This window comes from Cucurbita pepo, chromosome 8, assembly GCF_057944985.1.
Source record: "Cucurbita pepo subsp. pepo isolate OVF chromosome 8, ASM5794498v1, whole genome shotgun sequence".
NCBI classification, from domain to species: domain Eukaryota; kingdom Viridiplantae; phylum Streptophyta; class Magnoliopsida; order Cucurbitales; family Cucurbitaceae; genus Cucurbita; species Cucurbita pepo.
In genome coordinates, this window is record NC_141805.1 from 9,663,235 (window position 1) to 9,683,602 (window position 20,368).

Consider the following 20,368-nt stretch of genomic DNA (forward strand, 5'->3'; position numbering starts at 1 on the left):
CTTGAAAAAGTCTCATAAGATCCCGTGTCGCATGCTATATTCTCGAGATTGATTTGCACGAACCCTATTTTATGTTTGACAACTTTTTTACCCCGAAAAAAAAATATATATATTTTGCTTTCAATTATACACAAAAATCTTCGTTATTTTTACCTGAATCACAAGTTAAACAAATAGATTTTCAAAATATTTTACCGACATAAGTTTAATAATAATTATTAGAGATGGCGAACATGGTGAAAAAAAAAAAATTACAGGCTGTTACACGTGATGGATAAAAACGACAAGTCGATGGTTATCTGCCACGTGGGTTACTTAATAATAATAAAATAATAATTTTTTATTAATTAAGATTTTAAACACTCAAATTTCTCGATTATATAATTAAATATAGACCTTAATCGGTTAAGCTTAGACTTGAAGTACTCGAGAGATTATATAATATATAGTCATAATTTATAATGATTAGTGTATAATGTAAATTAAAACACAGAGTATTTATACGAGGCAGGTCGAGTTGAGACATTTTTTAAACTCGGTTTAATTATTTAAGTTACTAAAAATACCATGTTCCATTTTAATATATATTTTAAAATTTTATTTCAAAACCGAGAAAAGAATGTATATTAACAGTATAAAAAATAGTTAAAAATTATAAAATTAATAATAAATTTAAGTTGGTTCGATTCAATTCAACCTAGTTTTTTCGAGGAATTCATGAACCAATTCAATTTATTTGAACTCAGTCTAATCAAAATAAGCATAATCCAACCTAAATCGTACAAATTAGATTAGGTTGATCAAGTTTTTCAGACCCGTGAGTGTTATGTAAGTTTGGTAAGTTTAAATTTATGTAATGTGCGTCGTTAACAAACTTATTAGGACGAAAAAAAAAAACGTCATAAATGTAAACTCTACTTAACTCTATAGTGTAACAGCCCAAGCCCATTGCTAGCAGATATTATCTATTTTGACTCGTTATATACCGCCGTCAGTCTCACGATTTTAAAACAGGTACACTAATGAGAGGTTTATATACGCTCATAATTTAATTTAATGATGAAAGTTGAAACTTTATGTCAACTTAATAACACACACTTAACGTAAAATAAATGTTATCTCCTACTTGCTTGTTTGAATAATTCTAATTTGAATGGTCAAAAATTTGAAAAAAACGCTCTCGCTGGCAGACTGTCCGGTGACTGTGTCTGATATCATTTGTAACAGTCCAAGCTCACTACTAACAAATATTGTCTATTTTGGTCTAATACATATTACTATCAGTCTCATGGTTTTAAAACGTGTCTACTGACAAGATGTTTCCATATCTTTATAAGAAATGTTTCGTTCCTCTCTCCAACCAATCATAGGATAACATAGTTACTTTCATTTAAATATGATACTATTTACAAACTGTTCTGAGTAATTAGTTCATTTTAATTTTAATTTGATAAAATAAATTTATGGCTAGAATTGATTCAATTTGTACGAGAATAATATATATTTTTAATTAATATTTATTAAATTTGAAAATTTGAAAAAATATGGATTAATAAGCAATCAACTAAAATATATTAATTTCCAAATATAATTTCTAAAAAGGGCATGTTTTCAAATTTGTTGAAAATGGAGGCCAAATATGAGAAAATAGCATTTTAAAATGATCATTTTGTAATTTAGAATTTAAAATGGCTTTGAAATTTGAAAAATGAGACAATTTTGGCTGCTTCAAGTTTACAAGTGGATTTATTTTCCAAATAATTTAATTTAAAGTCAACCACCACTCTTCCACGTCAATCAACACATTCAAAATAATAATAATAATAATAATAACGACGACACAAAACTTGTCTACCCGAGTCATCATTGCACCTAACAAGGCTAAAACGTTCCAAAATGTACTATACTAGGACGTGACTAATCGTCAATTATTCCTACTCGGGTTATACGCTATCAAAGCTGTGGTTGTTGCTTATTTTCAACTCATTTTCTCGCTCACGTTTTTAAAACACTTCAAACGTGATTGAACTTCGATCATTCATCTAAATTGTTATCGACTTACGATTTTTATATGACTCACTTGTTCTCTGGGTTAGGACAAGTGTCACATAATTGCTGTTCTGCTACCACAAGACGACATTTGTGACTCCTCACTACTGATCGGGGTGGAGATCCATAATAGACATATCGAAATTATTGTATGTCAAATAACATCAAAAGTGTTGGTTTCAGAAAATGGAATGTCTAATGTTTTTTTTTTTTACCTGGAGAACTCATTGGATTGTTGCGAGCAGAACGAACAGGGCGTATTTTAGAAGAAGCGATCTGTTACCGAGTCGTATTATTGGGAATAACAAAACCGTATCTAAATACTCAAAGTTTCATATCGGAAGCAAGTTTTCAAGAAACTGTTCGAGTTTTAGCAAAAACCGTCCTCCGACATCGTATCAATTGGTTGAGAGGTCTGAAAGAGAACGTTGTTCTAGAAGGAATGATACTCATTGGTACCTGATTCAGAGAATTAGAGCACCGTTCTCGACTCCTCATTACTTTCGATGTCTACACCCATTAAAAAAATTGTTTCAAAATGTATTACAGGGAGATGTGACTAGTTATCAAATTTCGGTTTAATTTTCAAATATTAATTAATTAATGGGTACCTTTTTACATTTAAATTATAGTCTATAGTCTAGTTTAATATAAAAGAATATCTTAAGGCCAACCATATTATTTAACAATATGAATCAAAATTATAATATAATGACTTCTATGATTTATTATATGGCACAAATTAAATATATATTTGACCATATATTAAATATTTTATAATAATCTATTTATTCCTCTCAATTCAATCATATTATAAAATAATTTAAATAATTTAAATAATTTAATGTCTTTTCCTTATATTTAAATCAATTTTTTAAACATATAAAATAAATTGATATATTTAATAAAAGATTTAAAATTTAAAAAGAAAATCACAGTAGTGATATGATAATTTTTTAAATTAATTATCATTATCAATATATGGAAATAATAAATATTTGGCACTTCAATAAGTCAAATATAATTTTTTTTTCTTCAAAAAATAATTAATTAGGGTAATTAAGATTATTTGGTCGTTTTTATTTTACAATTTTAAAAATTTTAAAAATTAGTAAGGGACAAGACCAAATTGTCGTTTCTAGAAGTTTCTAGAAGTTTTTTTCATTTAAATATTGAAAACGAAGTAGACATTTCAATTATTATAAGTTTTTCTTAGTCATTCTATTTTCAGGGTCGCTTTCGTTCATTCAATTATGGTCTTGGTTCATTCACGTACCTGTAATAGCTCAAGCTCACTTCTAGTAAATATTAACCGTTTTGGTCCATTATATATCACCATCAGCCTCACGGTTTTAAAATGTATCTACTAGGGAGAGGTTGTCACACCCTTATAAATAATGTTTTGTTCTCCTCTCCAACCGATGTGCGACCTCACAATCCACCCCCTTGGAAGCCAAGCGTTCTCACTGGCATACCTCCCGATGACTGGCTCTGATACCATTTGTAACAGTCCAACCCACCACTAACAAATATTGTCTGCTTTGACCCTTACATATCATCGTCACAGTCTCACAGTTTTAAAACGCGTCTACTAGAGAGAGATTTTCACTCTTATAAGAAATGCTTCGTTCCTCTCTCCAATTGACGTGGGATCTCACAATATCCCTCTTTTACTCGGGTGTCACGTAAGTCTGTATTTTATTCAGAAAATAATATTTTTTTATTAAATTTATTAGCCATAATCTTTACAAGTTGTATTACGTAGGTCCACTTGGAAAACAAAGTTGCAGTCTATTCAAGATACCAAATATTATATTAGTTCTTATGCTATACAATTAGGTCATATTGAGATTAAAAAATACCAATTATTTTATTAATGCATACAAAAATGATTTCAATCTCGATCGCTTCTGTACCTCTCTTGTTTTTAACTAAACATAATTCTCGAGCGAAAATGAACCTTTTGCATATCTTTAATGTAACAGTCTAAATCCACCGCTAGTAGATATTGTCCGTTTTGACCCGTTACGTATCATTATCAACCTCACGATTTTAAAACGCGTCTACTAGAGATAAGTTTCCACACCCTTACAAGAAATGCTTCGTGGGATCTCACATTTAAGCTAACGGGTTATTGCACTTACGAAATTCTAACTCTTTCAACCCCACTAAACTCGATTTTGTTGTTCAACTACAACGATTATTTAAAAGAACTCAATCTAGTGTGGTAGCTGGACTGCCTTTTCAATCGATCTCCAGCCTCAGTCTTTGTTGTCGAGTTGTCACGGATTTGGTCGACAGAAGTACGTTCGATTGAGTCTATATCGACGCATACCCAGAATGAAAATTTGAGCACGAATACGTATAATCGAGGAAATCAACGATTCATAACCCTAAAACAAACAAACCTACGTAATGATTGATTACTCAAAATGTCAATAGGGGAGTTGACAAGTGATGTAGACATGAAAGTTGGTGAGCTTACAATGGCAGCTTCAGCCACTCTTAACTCACCAACTCCACCAAAAAGCTACCCTTTAGGGTTCCCTCGTGGCCTTGTCTTTTAGGACATCATCGAACTAATGGCTCACCCATCTATCAATCTATCTATCAATCGTTAAGGGTATGGGTACCACAAAGTTAAAAAGATGCGCCAGGCTCCGACACTAACACATATATATCGAATTAGGTAAGATTTGAAGAGAGAGACAACATTATATTGAGACTTTGTGAACAACGTTGGCGTATGCTCGAGTATTGGGTCCCATTTGAGACAAGCATAATCGAAACATCTGTCATGCAGCCATAGGCAACACGTTGTATATGTTCTCCATTTTACCCCGCACGTGACTCTCTCTCCCTTCCAGAGCTTCATGCATTGCTTTACAATGACGTAGAAAATGATTATATATGGTAGATGACTCATTCTCTTAAACAGTATCAATTCTAAAATTTTACTCCAATTGATGCAGTAGAGCTGAGCTTTACTCGATATAGCGCCTCTGAGCGATGACAAATCATCCTAAAATAACCGAAAAAAATTATATTTTAACCCATAAAATATTTTAAAATTTTAACGTATCAAAATAAAACAAAACCCGCTTTTTTAATTTAATAATATTATAAGCTCTCAAGACATAAATATATTTTAAAGCATTATTATAAGTTAAAAAAAAGAATATAATATATATTTTTTCTATTAATATTATTCCAAAGCATAATAAAATAAAATAAATCAATATGGTACGGACATATACTTTATAGTACTAAATTAAAGTTATTTAAGTATACATTTATATTAAATAGTATTTTTCAATCATTTTCCCTAGTTTTGCTTCATATATTTATTCATTGGGTGTATGAAAGTTTTTATTATATAGTATTTATGTCACACTATGCTTACATAAAATTATAAATATAAGTTCAAAATATGCAATGATTTATATTTTTTTTTTCTAAAGCTAAAATTAAAAATAATTTTAAGAATAAAAACTATTTTCATAAACTAACACGAGTTTTTTTTAGTATGGTTTATCGTCGCTCGCACGCTTCCTAGAAAAACTCATAGAAGGTAACCCGACGTATAATTGCTTCAAGAGGTGATTTTTGTTGGTATAGATACGAACTATAAATTTTTTTTAAATATCTCTCAATTATCATATCTTCAAGATCATCACGCTCGGTAAAATATGTCTTTTTTACTCGGGCGTCACGATAGCTCTCAGTTCATATAGTTTGTAGGGTGAAACGTATTCTGAATGTAGGCTCGATCTCTTTATATTCGGTATGTTTTTCTTACCCACTTCGAAGTTAGGTGAAAATTAATCATTAAAAGACAAGATTAGTTAAGCAAATAATAATAATAATAGCCAAAGGAACCATTAGACGACCATTGGATGAGACAAGACAAAAGAAACCCCACTTGCTTCTTTATCTCTGTCCCTTGTTTGGTTTTTTTTATTCTTAAAAGAAAAACAAAACCCGCTTCGTCATGTTTTTGGTCAAACTTGTTTTTTTAAATAATGGGTGCAACGGTTTAAGCTCACTGCTAGTAAATATTGTCTGTTTCAGCTCATTATGTATCATTGTTAGCCTCATAATTTTAAAATGTGTCTACTAGGGAGAGATTTTCAGACTCTTATAAGAAATGCTTCGTTTCCTTCTCCAAACGATGTGGGATCTCACAATCCACTTCCTTTAGAAACTAACGTCCTCGCTGGCATACCTTCCAGTGTCTGACTCTATACCATTTGTAACTGTCCATGCTTTCCGCTAGTAAATATTCTCCGTTTTAGCCCGTTACGTATTATCGTCAACATCACGATTTTAAAACGTGTCTGTTAGGGAGAGGTTTCCACACCCTTATAAGAAATGTTTTGTTTCTTTCTCCAAACGATGTGGGATCTCACAATCCATCCCCTTTGGGAACCAACATCCTCGCTAGCATACCGCCCAGTGTCTAGCTCTATACCATTTATAACAGTCCAAGCCCACTGCTAGCAGATATTATCTACTTTAGTTTGTTACGTGTCGCTGTTAGCTTCACGTCTGTTAATGAGAGATTCCCACACCCTTATACGGAATGATTCGTTTCCCTCTCCAACCGATGTGGGATCTCACAATCCACCCTCCTTAGGGGCCAACGTCCTCACTGACACACTGTCCAATGTCTAGCTTTGATACCATTTATAAACAGCCAAAACCCATCGCAAGCAAATATTATCCGCATTGACCCATTACGTATCGCCTTCAACCTCACAGTTTTAAAACACATCCACACACTTCTAAAGAATGTTTCGTTCCTCTCTCGAACCGATATAGAATCTCACAATGGGTTTAGCCTTTTAATTGCTCACGGTACCAAAAACCAACCCACAAGAACAACATCTTTCATTTCATTACCATCTTTGTCCCTACAAAGACATCAAGTCAAAAAATGATGCTTATCGAATCATCTTCTTTAAGTTGTTGCCTCATGGTTTGGTGTGTCTTTCATTTACTTATGCATGTGTTTATTGCATTAAATATGATGAACAAAGTGAAAATTTCATTCCATTAAACAAGAAAATTAAAGAAATTGTGCCTATTCCTAAGGCTCGAACACTATTGAAGTAGGTAGTCACGAGACATTAACAAGAAGTCACAAATCAATTAATATTAACTTTGTTAGTACGAACAAGTTAAGAATAACAAATTGCGTGAAAAATATTTTTTAAAAAAATAACGTGAGGAGAGAAAAAAATTCATTACGTTAATAATTAATGAAGAAACTCCTCAATTATTGACTACTGTACTCGTAGCAAAAACATTAAAATATATATATATATATATATATATATATATATATATATAACAAGTCTACTCGTTGGAAATGTCCACGAGTAGATATACTTATATTTATTTATGGACGAAGCAAGGTGGGAACTGGGTTCGGGTCAGGGTCGGAAAATGTCTCATCTTTGGTCATCTCTAGTCATCTCTGGTCCCGTTTAGCTAATCGAGAGAAATCTCTCCCTACTTCCTCTCCATTTCCCATTTAAACTGGAATGATTCGTACAAGATCCCGATCTCACGGGTTAAATGAACACCTGATAGACAGAAATTTTTCACAACTTTTTTTCCCATTGACTTAAAATTAAACCCTAATTTGAGATTTAGTTTGAAGCATGATCGCGTGTTGCCCACGCGCAAGAGCTGAGAGTGGTCTTGTTTTAAATAGAAATTTGGACCAATTAATTGTTTTTTTTTCATATAAATATTCATAAGACTTTTGGCAGTGAGAGAAATGATCTTATTTTTTGTGGGTTTTTTAAAAAATACAATTTTTTTGATGTTTTGATGGCGGAATTGGACTTAGGAACTCGATATTTCTCCGCCGCCGACCACCACGATGACGACGATCCCCACCAATCCCACGGCGGCGCTGACGATGTCCTTGGCCGCCGCCCTCGCGGCCGACCAGCAGGTTCAAAAAACAAGCCGAAGCCGCCGGTTATCATCACCCGCGAGAGCGCCAACACGCTACGTGTCCACATCTTAGAGGTCAACAGCGGCTGTGACATATTTGATTGCATCGCCGCCTACGCGCGTCGGCGACAGCGTGGGATCTGTATTTTGAGCGGTAGTGGCAACGTCAGTAACGTCGGAATCCGCCAACCAGCAGCGGCCGGAGCCGTACTGACTCTTCATGGGAGATTCGAGATTTTGTCGCTATCTGGATCGTTTCTTCCGCCGCCTGCTCCGGCTAGCGCCACTAGTTTGACTATATTTTTGGCCGGAGGGCAGGGACAGGTGGTCGGCGGGACGGTGGCTGGAGAATTAACAGCGGCAGGACCAGTGATTTTGATTGCAGCTTCGTTTAGTAATGTGGCGTATGAGAGATTACCAGTGGAGGAGGAAGATCAGCAGCAGCAAGTCCCCGTCGTAGGCGGCGGAGTTGGCGGCGGCGACAACCCATTTCAAGACGCATCAAATTCAGGAGTTCCATTTTTGAATTATCCACTTCATATGCAAAATATTCAGCTTCCACCTTTCTGACAAATTTGAGTGTTTGAAACAACAAATCAAGAACAACCCATCAAAAAAAAAAAAAAAAAAAAAAAAAAAAAAAAAAAAAAAAAAAAAATTACGGCGATTGGGTTGACTAACGGGTGTCAAAGGTCAACCATTGAATTTTCTCTTTCTCTCTGTAGGATCTTTAAATTCAGTGTTCTTTCTTCTTCTTCTCTTATGGGGTTTGGGATCTCAATGTAATTTATTGAAGAAATAATCTCATGGGTGTTTGTAAAAGTAGGTAATTTCGTATTCGTAAGGGTTTTTCTCGGCAAGTTTCGATTGAGTTAATGTGTTTTTTTTTTAAAGAACATCGAATGTGGCACTAGGAGTTGTCTAATTGTCCAGTCTCAAATTGTTCTGTGTTGGACGTTTCAGTGTGGTTACAAAAGAACCATACTAGAACGGGAATAGAAAGGGTCAGAAAAAGGAAGCGAGTAAGTGATGGGCAACTTGTACCAAGGATCGATCCTTCACTTACTCATCGTCGAGTATTTACTCCTTTACGAAATTAAAATGGAGATTCCAGGATTTTTGTAGAATCAAGCTGGTAGTCCTTATTTGTGCTTTGGAATTTGAGTGTAAGACTGACAAGGGATTGTATTGCCTTTTTCTAACTCCTAGGTTACATGGTCTGGTTTTGAATTAGCACGGCCTATTGTAGGTTAGTATATGGCGTTTTTTCAATTTTAATATTTACTTTGTTTTATTTAATATTTTGTTATATTGGTTTAAATACTTTTAAAACATGTAAGTTCATGACAATGTTTTATAATAATGTTTTAAATATTTATTTTCTCATAAGAGATAATGTTACGGAGATGATAGTAATTTTAAGTTGGTAGAAATTTAACATCACATTAAATTAACGACCTTAATATACTCAAAATAATATTTTTCTTTCTTAAATATATTTTCATAATATATGTTCTAAACCATATGAGTTTGGTTGGTTCGATGTTCTAACGATTAGGTTAAGATATAAAGTAGGCATTTCTTTATTTAATTTTTTAATAGTATGGCTAAATCTAGGGATTCTTTTGGATAAGGGTTGTGTTTTGTTTTATATTTCCAAAAAATAAGATTGTTTATGAACAATTTGTTTGTTTAATAATCTATGTTTTTTAAAAATATTCTTAAAAGCTAAAAGGATATGTTTGAGAGAAGTTTTTTCTTAAAAAAATTTGTATCTAAAATTAACATAAATTAATTATATATTAAAACTAATTTTTTCCCTAGAAAAAAAAAGAAAAAAGAACCGTAACAGCCAAAGTCCCCTAAAGCCCTTTTTCAAGCTTTCCCGATGAGTGGTTCCAATCGATGTCAAATCTCACAAGAATAGTGTGTCCCCTCGGTGTGTCCCCTCAAGCCCTTTTTCAAGGGGACTCAAGCTTCACCTGTGAGTGGTTCGATGTGAGATCTCACAAGAATAATGGTGTTTCGTTCTCTTCACGGGTCTAACAAGAATAATGGTTTTTACCATATAGTTCGGTAATTAGTTTATACCTAGAACAACAAGTCAAAAGTTTGAACCTTCTACTACCTTGACCGATAAGTCAGAAGTTTGAATCATCTACTTTGAAAATGGTAGAAAAACACGTGCAATGTATTGTTCCATGCTTATTATCTAACTATAATTACTTAAGCAATTTAACAATCTAGATAGTGAATCCTATTAAAATGTAACACGATTTTACACTATATAAGACAAAATCGTTACCTATTACAAGTGAGATTATTCACATTGGAAATATAATAGCACAAAGTTCATGAATTCATAACGCTTGAACCTCGAATGTTTTAATATCTTAACTATGGAGATATAGTAGAAATGATATGGTATAATATAGTCACTATATTGTTTACGTTTGACATATAATTGTTGCATCTGTGTTCGGGATACGATCATGAATCCATCTACTGAAATTGTTATGGTAATGAGTTCAAATACAGTTTTTACAAGTATAATAGGGTCAGTACCAAATAATGATGATGATGACGACGAAACAACACATTATATCTAATGGATGACCATAGTCAGATGAAGTTGTGGCCTCAAGAGCTCTACCTGCATTGTTCATATCCCATGTCAAACTCAATACTTTATTTAACTTCTAAAATAAATCTATTTTTCAAGGCAGAAAGCTTTGATATATAGCTAAAACTTCACTGATATTCTAAGCACGGATCAAGTCACGTTCTAAAGGTTAGAGGTTTAAATACTAACGGATCAAGTCACGTTCAAAACATCAGAGGTTTGAATACTCGTCTATTTCCCAAAACCCTGAAATTTGGCCTAAGATGGATGGAGGAAAATAGGAGGCATCACTCGCCAAGTACTATAATAAGTCGTACCAATCTTAATATGAACCTAATTGAATATCATATAGTTCCATGAATCCTCAGATCGACTCAACTTCGTGGCTTTTCCAGGAAAGAACGATAAAAAAAAAGCCACGAGGTAAAAAAAACTTGAAATATTAGTGCTACAGACTACGGATTCGACAATGCATCTTCGGATCCAATTCATGATTAGATCGACTTTTACCCTGAGAAAAAGGGAGTTGAAGATTTACCCTCTACATTAAATGTCGTAATGACATCCCAATGGGGTATGATTTACCATAATCTTCAGAAGAAGTTCTACATCCATGGAGAAATGTTAAAGTAAACACTTAGAACTGACTAGAAATAAAGCCAACCAGCAGCTAAAAGAAGATGAATAGTGAATCTACTCTAGAAAAGTTATGATACGGTTTCAACAATGCATGTTAGGGACAGAATACAGGACTAACCTCTATACATCGGGATGCAAAACACTAACCCACTTCAACAACACCCAATGCACTACACTGTTAAGTTGGGTATGCAGCTTCATTATTGATTTCGACTACCCCACAATTGATACATCTGCATATTATGAATTGGTTGGTTGGCATTGGTGTAGATTCCAGGCGCCCGGCTTAAAGGGCTACCATCATTGTCATCTGATGAATTATTTGATGCACCTTCAGAGGGGCAGCCTGTTGCCGCCGCAGGTGCACTGAAGTTTAACATATTGGGTGATGTAGAAGATGGCCCAGATTTCTGTGTACTTGAGTCCAGCTTTTTCCCATCCACAAGAAAGCTACCCACTATAACCTGATTTTGCAACAAGACATGGTTTAAGGCACAAAAACCAACTTATTAAATTAGCAGATAAGTTATGCAACCAAGGAAAGAACATTCAATCCATCCATAAAAGAAAACATGAACACTACATCAAGCTAGCCCACATAACTTTTATGCAGACAGTAGGCGAAGGCTAGTACCTGAACTGTAGATGCTGCTGTTAACATGTCCGTAATTCCACCAAGGACTTGTCCATCTGCACTTGCTAGAGACACGCTTAAGCGACCAGTTCGATTTCGATTGCCATTACTGTCAGAAATCAAGAAGTTGCCTGATAGAGAGATGATTTCATATCGGCCCTGCATTAGATTAAAAAGCAATAGAACTGGTGACACCTTGTGTTCAAAGGAAATAATAAAGCCAGAAAAGGTTTTTTCTTTTCCATTATTTTTCAGGATTAATGAGTCAAAAGTGAAGACCACCAATAGAGATATTTTTATACTTGGGGTAAACTACAGCTAGAATGGATTCTTTTCACCCATTTTTCCAGGAATAAAGAGGCCTTTTTTAAGGTTTTTGGTGATGCACAACAAATGTAGATTATCAGGCATCTTTGACCAAAACAAATGCTTATGTTCATTAAAAAAAAAAATTGAACTGCAGGGATAAGTAGTTGGGTTGTTCATCGGGTGCACCTGCTCCCTTTTCTCTTGAAGCACATTTAATTATTAAACAAATAAATAAAATAATTACAAAAGAGTTTAAAGAAAATATACCCAGAAGAGGCTACAAGAATATGAAGTCTCAAAGCTCATCCCTAGGCATATCAATCACTCGGAACATTCCTCTGCTTCTTGTATTTAGAATATTCAAATATTCTAAAGCATAACACTATTACCATTCAACCAAAGCACCTAAGTTTTCCTCTTAAAATAATAACCGAGCACTAGTTGTACATTGCATTCTTTGCTGCTGCTAATGGAATATGACCTTAATTTCAGAGAGATATGCAAGCATCATTTTTCTTAAGTCAAGGAGAATGGTAAAACAGAGCAGTAATCATAATTCCTCGAATGCTCCAACCATAACTTATTTCGTCGAACTCAAGTTCATTCAGGGGATGGAATCAGCCCAAGGGTAACCAAGAGCATCTCTGCGGTTAAATGGTTGCATTACCAATTTTCTGCAATCACTTTGACATGTAATAGTCAGGTATATTATCTATTAAATCTGATTATTTGGATGAATCCAATGGTGACAACTTTCTGGGAGATCTGAAAGGGATGAAGATTTTCTTCTAATCAAAAGAACACTAAAATTGGTTTTTATAAACAAAACAAAAATGTTGTAACCTCTCTTCGGAAAATGTCAAAATGGAGTTGAGTAATATTTATTGTTGTAATTTTTTTAATTAAGGAGCATTTTTGTAACGCTCAATTTCTGTTTCTGTCTAAAGATTTGATAGATAAAAGAAATAAATCTCCAAAGAAGAAACTTGAATGACCGAGAAATTGCAGACTGGACCTCCCTCATGGATTTCATTACTGACCCTTGCCTTAACTTGCATCAAGGTAAATAGTTAATTTCAAGTCCTTCACTTTTGCAAGTGGATTTCAAATGATCCTTATCCTAAGAAGTCAAGATGTTCGTCTAGAAGCTTTTCATTGTAGAAGATAGTATTCTCCGGTCCGTGGAAGAATATATGGTGGCTTTATCTCGGTACGAGTTGCCTACTCTTTGGGCTTTTTTTTTTTCTTTTCCCTGGATAAGAAACACACTAATTTCATTCCAAAAGATCAAAGAAGATAAAGCAAAGGCAAGGAGACAAGATATCTCCTTTCAATGGTTTAACAATGAGGTGCTAAAAAGGTCCCGAATCCAGATTGATCATAAAAGTCGACTATGATAATATCAGGACTTGGACCCAAGTGATCTAAACTTTTCCATAATTTCCTCAGCCCTTGTTGAGGCAGACTTTCTCCTCCCCCTTTTGGATGTATAAATTAAAAGATATTCTGAGTTGATGTATCTGTAAGGGTCGGTAATTTTTTCCAAAGTCAGGCTGCAGATTCTAGATCGGCAAATCTTGGAAATGCTGTTCTCTTCTCTTGCAGCTTCATTTTCTCACCAAGAGCAATCCGTCTCCCAATAAAGTTGACAGTGTCAGTTAGGTACTAAAATCCTTAGAAGATAGAAGTCTTTGCTCAGTCTTTGTACGACTATAAACTTAATACCTCAGGCTGAAAATAAAGGAAGCTTAATTTTTTACGCCGCAAGGTTAAAATCCTCAATAATCAATGCTATCTTTTCCTTCTAAGTACAACAGATTTAAAAACAGAGGCAATTACCATAGCCTACATGTAGCTAAGCGTGAACTGCTAGTCAGGAGTCACCAACACCGTGCATTCACTATATACTAGAACAAGCTGCGTCAAGGTTGGCACTGATGAACTAAAGTATCATTGATCCATTCGTTACTTGAAAAGAATTAACTCATTCAAAAATTCAGGATGAGAACTGATAGAAGGAATACACCTCCTCTATAAAGTTCAATGGAAATAGCAATGTTTGTAAATGGTCAGATATTTACTTTTTATCACCAGAGTACAGTGTAACAGGTGACCAATTAAATTGAAAAGTAAAAGCAAACATGATTTTTAACAAATTTAAAAAAATGAAGAAAAATGAGTTTTTTTTTTTTTTGGTAAGAAACCAAGCTTCCATGGAGAAAAATGAAAGAGTTTACAAAGGCATAGAAAAAAAAACAAGCTTTTAAAAGAAGTCCTCAACTATCTGAAGGAAAAAGATGGTAAAATGAAAAGGTTAAAAGAGGTAGAGTACAAATAGGAATATAGGATAGCTAGCCTGAGTGATATTACCATCTGCAGGCGTTTCATGTAAAGTGAGTCACGCTTCATAGAAAAACCAAAATCAAGAGTAGAGGGGTGTTCAGCATCAATAAACAAGAATATGACATGTGCGTTCATAGGCTTATGCAAAACTCACGCATGGATCTTTCTACATTTTGGAAGTTGATGTGTCAGCATGTACGTTAATCAATGTTAAGTCTGACATAATTTGATGGCTACAATTGACCAAAAGTCATTTGAGGAAAATTAAAAACTTGCCTCATATGTCACACTGCCAGCTGCCATTGTGGGTTGGTGAAGGGTAACATTGCAGACAGCACCATGGGCAGAGAGAACACAAACAGTCCGAGGACCCTGCTGTGAAAATGCCACAACTTTCGAAGCAATGTCCTGCAAATCAATGAAAAGCCATCTTAAAGTACATTCCGTAGACAAAATGTCTTATTTGAACAAGTATCAACTAACCTTCAAATTAATGCATCCATAATCATGAAGGAGAAAAAGTAAACTAAGGAAACGTATTCAATAAAGCAAAAGTTTGTACCATGAAAAACTACTCTAAAATCATATAATTTTGTTCATCAAAAGAAAGGTCAAGAGCAAAACATGTCAAAGAGATGATTATAATAAATGTGTTCAATCACTGAATTCAAAAACCAACTCAATATAAGACTTCAATGACAATGCTCTATTTATTGATGATCCTATCAGTCTTAGAAGCAAAACACCATCTTATTCCAATGAACTGGTGGCTATTTGATGGTATTATAGAGTTCTTTTAAAGAGGAAACCTTTAAATTCATTCCAACAAGAAGAAGATGAGGGGAATAAGATATCAGCCAAGATCTCCAATTTTCACATCAGAAACAACATCAAGGTGCACACAAGCGAGCCTGACACAAATAGAGATACAGAAAAAATAATAAAAATAAATAAACACATTTTACAAGATGGATCTTCATGCACAACAAGTTTCATATATAAAATCATAAAAATTATAAAGCTGCTCAACAAAAACAGGATTCAAGGGCTTAACTTTCTTGCTATCCTAAACAGATCGAGGTTTATACAGGTTTAAAGAAGAAAGAACTCACACAGAACAACCACCAGATCCTACTAAATATGATTTTTAAGGAACTCAAAGATTTAAAATATTGGAAGAATAAATGAGGTGATTACAATCTAAAGCAGAAGTACACCAGAAGGAACTCAAAATTTTAATTTCTAGTCAGATATCCTTCCATTTTTCACTGCTATCTTGAAATGCCCAACGAAACCTCCTAAAGAAGAGTCTTTTTTCTTTTATCTTTTTGCCCAAAAAAAAGGTTTAATCGCATAGAAACACAATGTTTTAGTTTTCTGTTTCAAAGGGATACCATAAAAAAATTTGAAGGATAATACCAGGGGCGAGTTTGCAATCAAATCAAACTAAAAAGAAATATGAATCTTTTCCCTACATTTCGACTTTTTCTTCCATAAAAAATTTAAAACAAAAACGAAAACCAAATGGTTAGCATTCTCAAATGCATCCTACCACAAAAACAAACCAATTAGGACAACACGAGCGAAAGATTACTTCAGAGTTTTATCCATAGTGATTAACCCATGAAGAGTCAAAGACCATACAAAGACTTCCTTTTTCTTGTGGTATTTTGGTTGCCAAATATCCTAGTTGATATATCAAGGAATGGAATCTCTATCGGTAAATGTTAAAAAAAAACAATTCGGGGGTGAAAAACCGGATTTAGCCAAAGACCAAGAAATAGAACTCAAATCAGACTGAACTATACAGCTCCTCAAAATCTCCTTCAAAGAAGTCATCCTTCTATTTCCAGACTAGTTACAACTCTCCTCCAACTAATAGACCAGTCTCCCCCCTCGCACCACACAATTCTACACTTCTAGTTCTACAATGTTGAAAAACCTTGTAAACACCACTTTACGAGGCTGTTGAGTTATGAAGAGTCTTCCCAAAAGCAGCTTCTATATCACTCGAGCCTAATTTCAATTGAGACAGACCTCCCATCAACATTTAAAAGTTGGAATCAAAGCAACAGGCTCTCAATATCAAGGCTTAGGAAACTGTTTGGACCTTCGACAATCAAATATTAACATTATAGCTTTAAAATGACAAGAAATTACAATATTGAACTTTCCAAATCCTGGATCCAATTCAATACAGAACCAAAAGGCGAACATGAACTATGCTTTTAAATGAGTGGTAAAAAAAAAAAAAACTGTTTCCACCTATCTTCCGTTCATTCCATTGGGATTCCTTTTCGAGAAAAACTACTGTTAATGTAGAAAAAGCTAGATCCAGATAGGAATTTGATGTCCCGAATTCAGAAGTGAGAACAATTGGTTTTCATTTCTGTTTTCTGAATCAAGTCTGTTAGCACAAAGCTATTTATATAGTTCCATATGATCACAGAAGAAGGTGCAATACTTAAGATTCTCAACTGTGCAAGTATGGGCAGTTGCAGAAACCACAGAACAGTTCGCTATTTATTTGAATCAATTAGCATTGAAACTTGCTAGCACAATTTTTTATTACTTTTTTTTTTTTTGGATGGAGAAGACATTCAAATGTTAGACCGCTTTCATATAACTCTCCACTCATACATAAAATAATATGACTTGTCAACTAGAATGGGTCTCCAGTTTAGATTTTTTTATAAGAACCAAGAAACATCCACAGAAAATACGTAAAATACAAAAGGAAAACCCAAAAAAGAGTTTAAAGAACTTGCAACATATTTTAATGCGCAATTTCAAGCATAAGAACCCTGAAAAAAATTTCTGATCAGACCCGCATATTCCCCCATTTTATCTTACCTTACATCCAAACATAAAATTGAAGCATTCTTAGGCCTCACAATCTGGGAAGCTTTGAACTCTTGAATGTAAGAGAAAATATAAACCAGCAAAAAATTCAAGAAACCTGTCTCATGCCATTGTCAAGTTATCCACAAAAATAAAGACACACGGGGAGAGAAAATCAAGGAAACTCCCTTATCTGTTTTTCCACAAAACAGGTGCATAACTCTGTGTTGTAATGCATCTTTTTCTTTATTATATTTCCTACAGCACCAAGGAACATCCAAGAACAGAATATATGTACACTTACACACATTTACACATCCAAGAACAGAATATATGTACACTGACACACATTTACACATCCACATTCCTAGGGAAAGAGTTATGGTGCAGCAGCTAACAATAGAAGTACCATGATTTTGTAGAATCTTAATTTCTACTAACCATGATTTTGTCAACAATAGAATTAACATTCCATTTAATGAACTGATATTATTTTCCCAAAGGAAGCCCAAGAAACCGACGAAGGAAATAACTAGAATTGAATGTCACTGAATAGAGAATAAAAATTAAAAAAGAAAGAAGAATAGCATCAAATTAAATTCAACGGTAATAAAATATATACAAAAGGAAAACAAGTGGCTTTACCTCACCGGGCTTCACCAGAATGACATGAGGGGTAAAGCCAACACCGCCAGTTCCTGTCCACCGCAACCAAACAATCACTAAAGCTAAACAAAAACAAACAAGAAGTAGGAAAGGCATAAAGAAGACTACCCAAAGCATCCATCTGCTTCTTCCCAGTACCCGGCGGCCGTCCCCTGTTCTTCTTCGGGCGAGGATCCGCCGAGTGCATGCCAGCAGAATCACCGGGAGCGGCGGAAGAAGTGACGGGGGTTGGCGATAAACCCAAAGCGATGTTGCCATCAGGCGAATACTTCCTCGGACGGCCTCTCTTCTTCTTCCCAGAATCAATGTTGAAGCCACCACCACGCAATTCGGACTGCGATCCGTCATAAGAACCGGCATTAGGCGAGTCCGAAGGCTTAGAAGCAGAACCCATCATGGAGTTGAAGGGAAATCGCGATGCGGATGACATCATCTGAGCAGCGGTGGAATTGGGGTTGATCAATGGGGAAGCATTGTTGTTGTTGTTGGGAAAATTGGTGGAATAAGAAGCATTTCCCATCATTCTATTGGGTGGAGTAGATTGTGGCTGAGGTTGATGAACAGAAGGCATCGACCTCTCCCGTGAATCCATGGCGCAAGATCAGAAAAGGGGGAGAATGTGAGAGAGAAACGTAGAAACGAGAAAAGATGATGCTTTCTTCTTCTTCTTCTTCTTCTTCCTCTTCTTCTTCTTCGTATTTCGTTTCGATTTCTTCGCAAGAAACAAGAAAATGGAAATGGTTGGTTTCAGTGATTCGCGTTGCTAATTTGCGTAATTGCTTTGTTCGATCAGTGATGATGAGTTGTGAGTGACGAGTGAACAGACGCGAGAATGGAAGAGAGAGAACAGAACCGCGAAATGGGTTTTGATTTTTAGGGTTTTAGTTTTTTTTTTTTTTTTTTTTTTTCCTTTTTCTGTTTTTGTAGTTCACCTAAATTCTCCTTTATAAAGGTTTAAATTTATTTTTTCTATTTTTTTTGGTTATATTTTTTTTTTTTTAATAATACCATTTTTAGCCTTTTTTTTTCATTATTTAAACCATTTTAATTTAGTATGTTTTTATTTTATATATATATATATATATATATATATATATATATATATATATATATATATATATACACACGTACATATATATATATATATATATATATATGTATATATTTTTGATATACCATTTTTCGGTTAATGATGTTAAAACTAATTGATATAAGTTTAATGTCGGTATTTAAATGGCTAACTCGAAGATAATTCAACTGATCAAAAAGAAAAAAATATATATTTAATAGAATTTTTGTGTTTAAATTTAATTTTTAGGTTTTGAAATATTATATATATATATATATATATAATATATATATATATATATTGGAGTTTTGAATTTAGTATTTTTAGTCTTAAAATTTTATGATTTTATATTTTTATCACGAAATTATGACGTGGATTTTTCTTAATTAATTTTAATAGTGATATTTAATTAATTTACTTATAATTTATTTAAATTAATTAATAGACATTAATATAAATGATCGAATGTGACTGTTCATGAAAATTTTGGAAGTAATGTGTAAAATCGATAAAAATAGAGACTGACCGATAAATTCAAAACTCAAGGGTAAAAATGTAATATTTTGAAATTTGAAGACCAAATAAAAATTAAATTCAAAATATACTCCAAACTTGATTTTATATATATATATATATATATATATATATATATTAATAAAAACGTCTATTTGAGTACTTTAATTTTCTTTTAAATGTTTCGCCCATATTTCCTCGTATATTTAAACATCTTCATGTAACAATCACGTCGATACTGTATTCTTTGGGCTTCTTCTCAAGGTTTTAAAACATGTCTGTTACAAATGGTATTAGAGTTAGACATGAGGCGGTGTATCAATACGGATGTTAGACCGTAGGAGGGGTGGATTGTGATATCTCACATCGATTGGAGGGGGAACAAAGCATTCCTTATAAAGGTGGAGAAACCTCTCCCAAAAGACATGTTTTAAAACTGTGAGGCTAATGAAGATACATACCAGGGTCAAAGCGGACAATATTTGTTAACGGTGGGTTTGGATTGTCTCACGTGGGTTCACTTGTCACTCGCAAATTTAAAATGATCACGAATCACAATAAATAAAAAGCATGAAGTCACACAAAGAGTTACATACCTACGACAGTGATGTCACTGAAGTAGAAGAACCACGGTCGAGGAACACAAACATGTGACGAGTGTAAATCGAACAAACGTGTAGACGCACAGAAAGGGTAGATCAATTAATGTTACAAA

The 20,368-nt window shown here is 33.9% G+C and overlaps 2 protein-coding genes across 3 annotated transcripts; one reads left to right on the top strand and one right to left on the bottom strand.

Moving 5' to 3' along the window:
• The first annotated feature begins 7,833 nt into the window (after positions 1-7,833).
• LOC111800148 (AT-hook motif nuclear-localized protein 23-like) lies at positions 7,834-8,941 on the top strand. Its single transcript, XM_023683737.2, has one exon. It carries the CDS (start codon positions 7,888-7,890, stop codon positions 8,584-8,586), a length of 699 nt encoding a protein of 232 aa, XP_023539505.1. The 5' UTR covers positions 7,834-7,887; the 3' UTR covers positions 8,587-8,941.
• Positions 8,942-10,438: 1,497 nt separating this feature from the next.
• LOC111800842 (AT-hook motif nuclear-localized protein 8) lies at positions 10,439-18,962 on the bottom strand. 2 transcript variants are annotated; one of them, XR_002816034.2, is made up of 6 exons: positions 18,180-18,961; positions 18,051-18,103; positions 14,841-14,972; positions 11,913-12,071; positions 11,397-11,742; positions 10,439-10,669 (listed from the first exon to the last, which is right to left on the bottom strand). XR_002816034.2 is itself a non-coding variant. In XM_023684719.2 (5 exons), the coding sequence occupies exons 1-5, from the start codon at positions 18,661-18,663 to the stop codon at positions 11,479-11,481; spliced, it is 1,092 nt and encodes a 363-aa protein (XP_023540487.1). In that variant the 5' UTR covers positions 18,664-18,962; the 3' UTR covers positions 11,163-11,478. The 2 variants fall into 2 exon arrangements, 1 of the variants encoding a protein (XP_023540487.1); XM_023684719.2 differs by lacking the exon at positions 10,439-10,669 and having other exon boundaries at positions 11,163-11,742; positions 18,180-18,962.
• Positions 18,963-20,368: the final 1,406 nt, after the last annotated feature.

Excerpts from the sequence above, each read along its gene's own strand:
- LOC111800148 (XM_023683737.2), top strand. The coding sequence starts at position 7,888 with ATGGCGGAATTGGACTTAGGAACTCGATATTTCTCCGCCGCCGACCAC.
- LOC111800842 (XM_023684719.2), bottom strand. The coding sequence starts at position 18,663 with ATGGATTCACGGGAGAGGTCGATGCCTTCTGTTCATCAACCTCAGCCA. Across the intron at positions 18,104-18,179 it reads GAAGCAGATGGATGCTTTGG|GAACTGGCGGTGTTGGCTTT; the intron begins GTAGTCTTCTTT and ends TGCGGTGGACAG. Across the intron at positions 11,743-11,912 it reads CAGCAGCATCTACAGTTCAG|GTTATAGTGGGTAGCTTTCT; the intron begins GTACTAGCCTTC and ends TTGCAAAATCAG.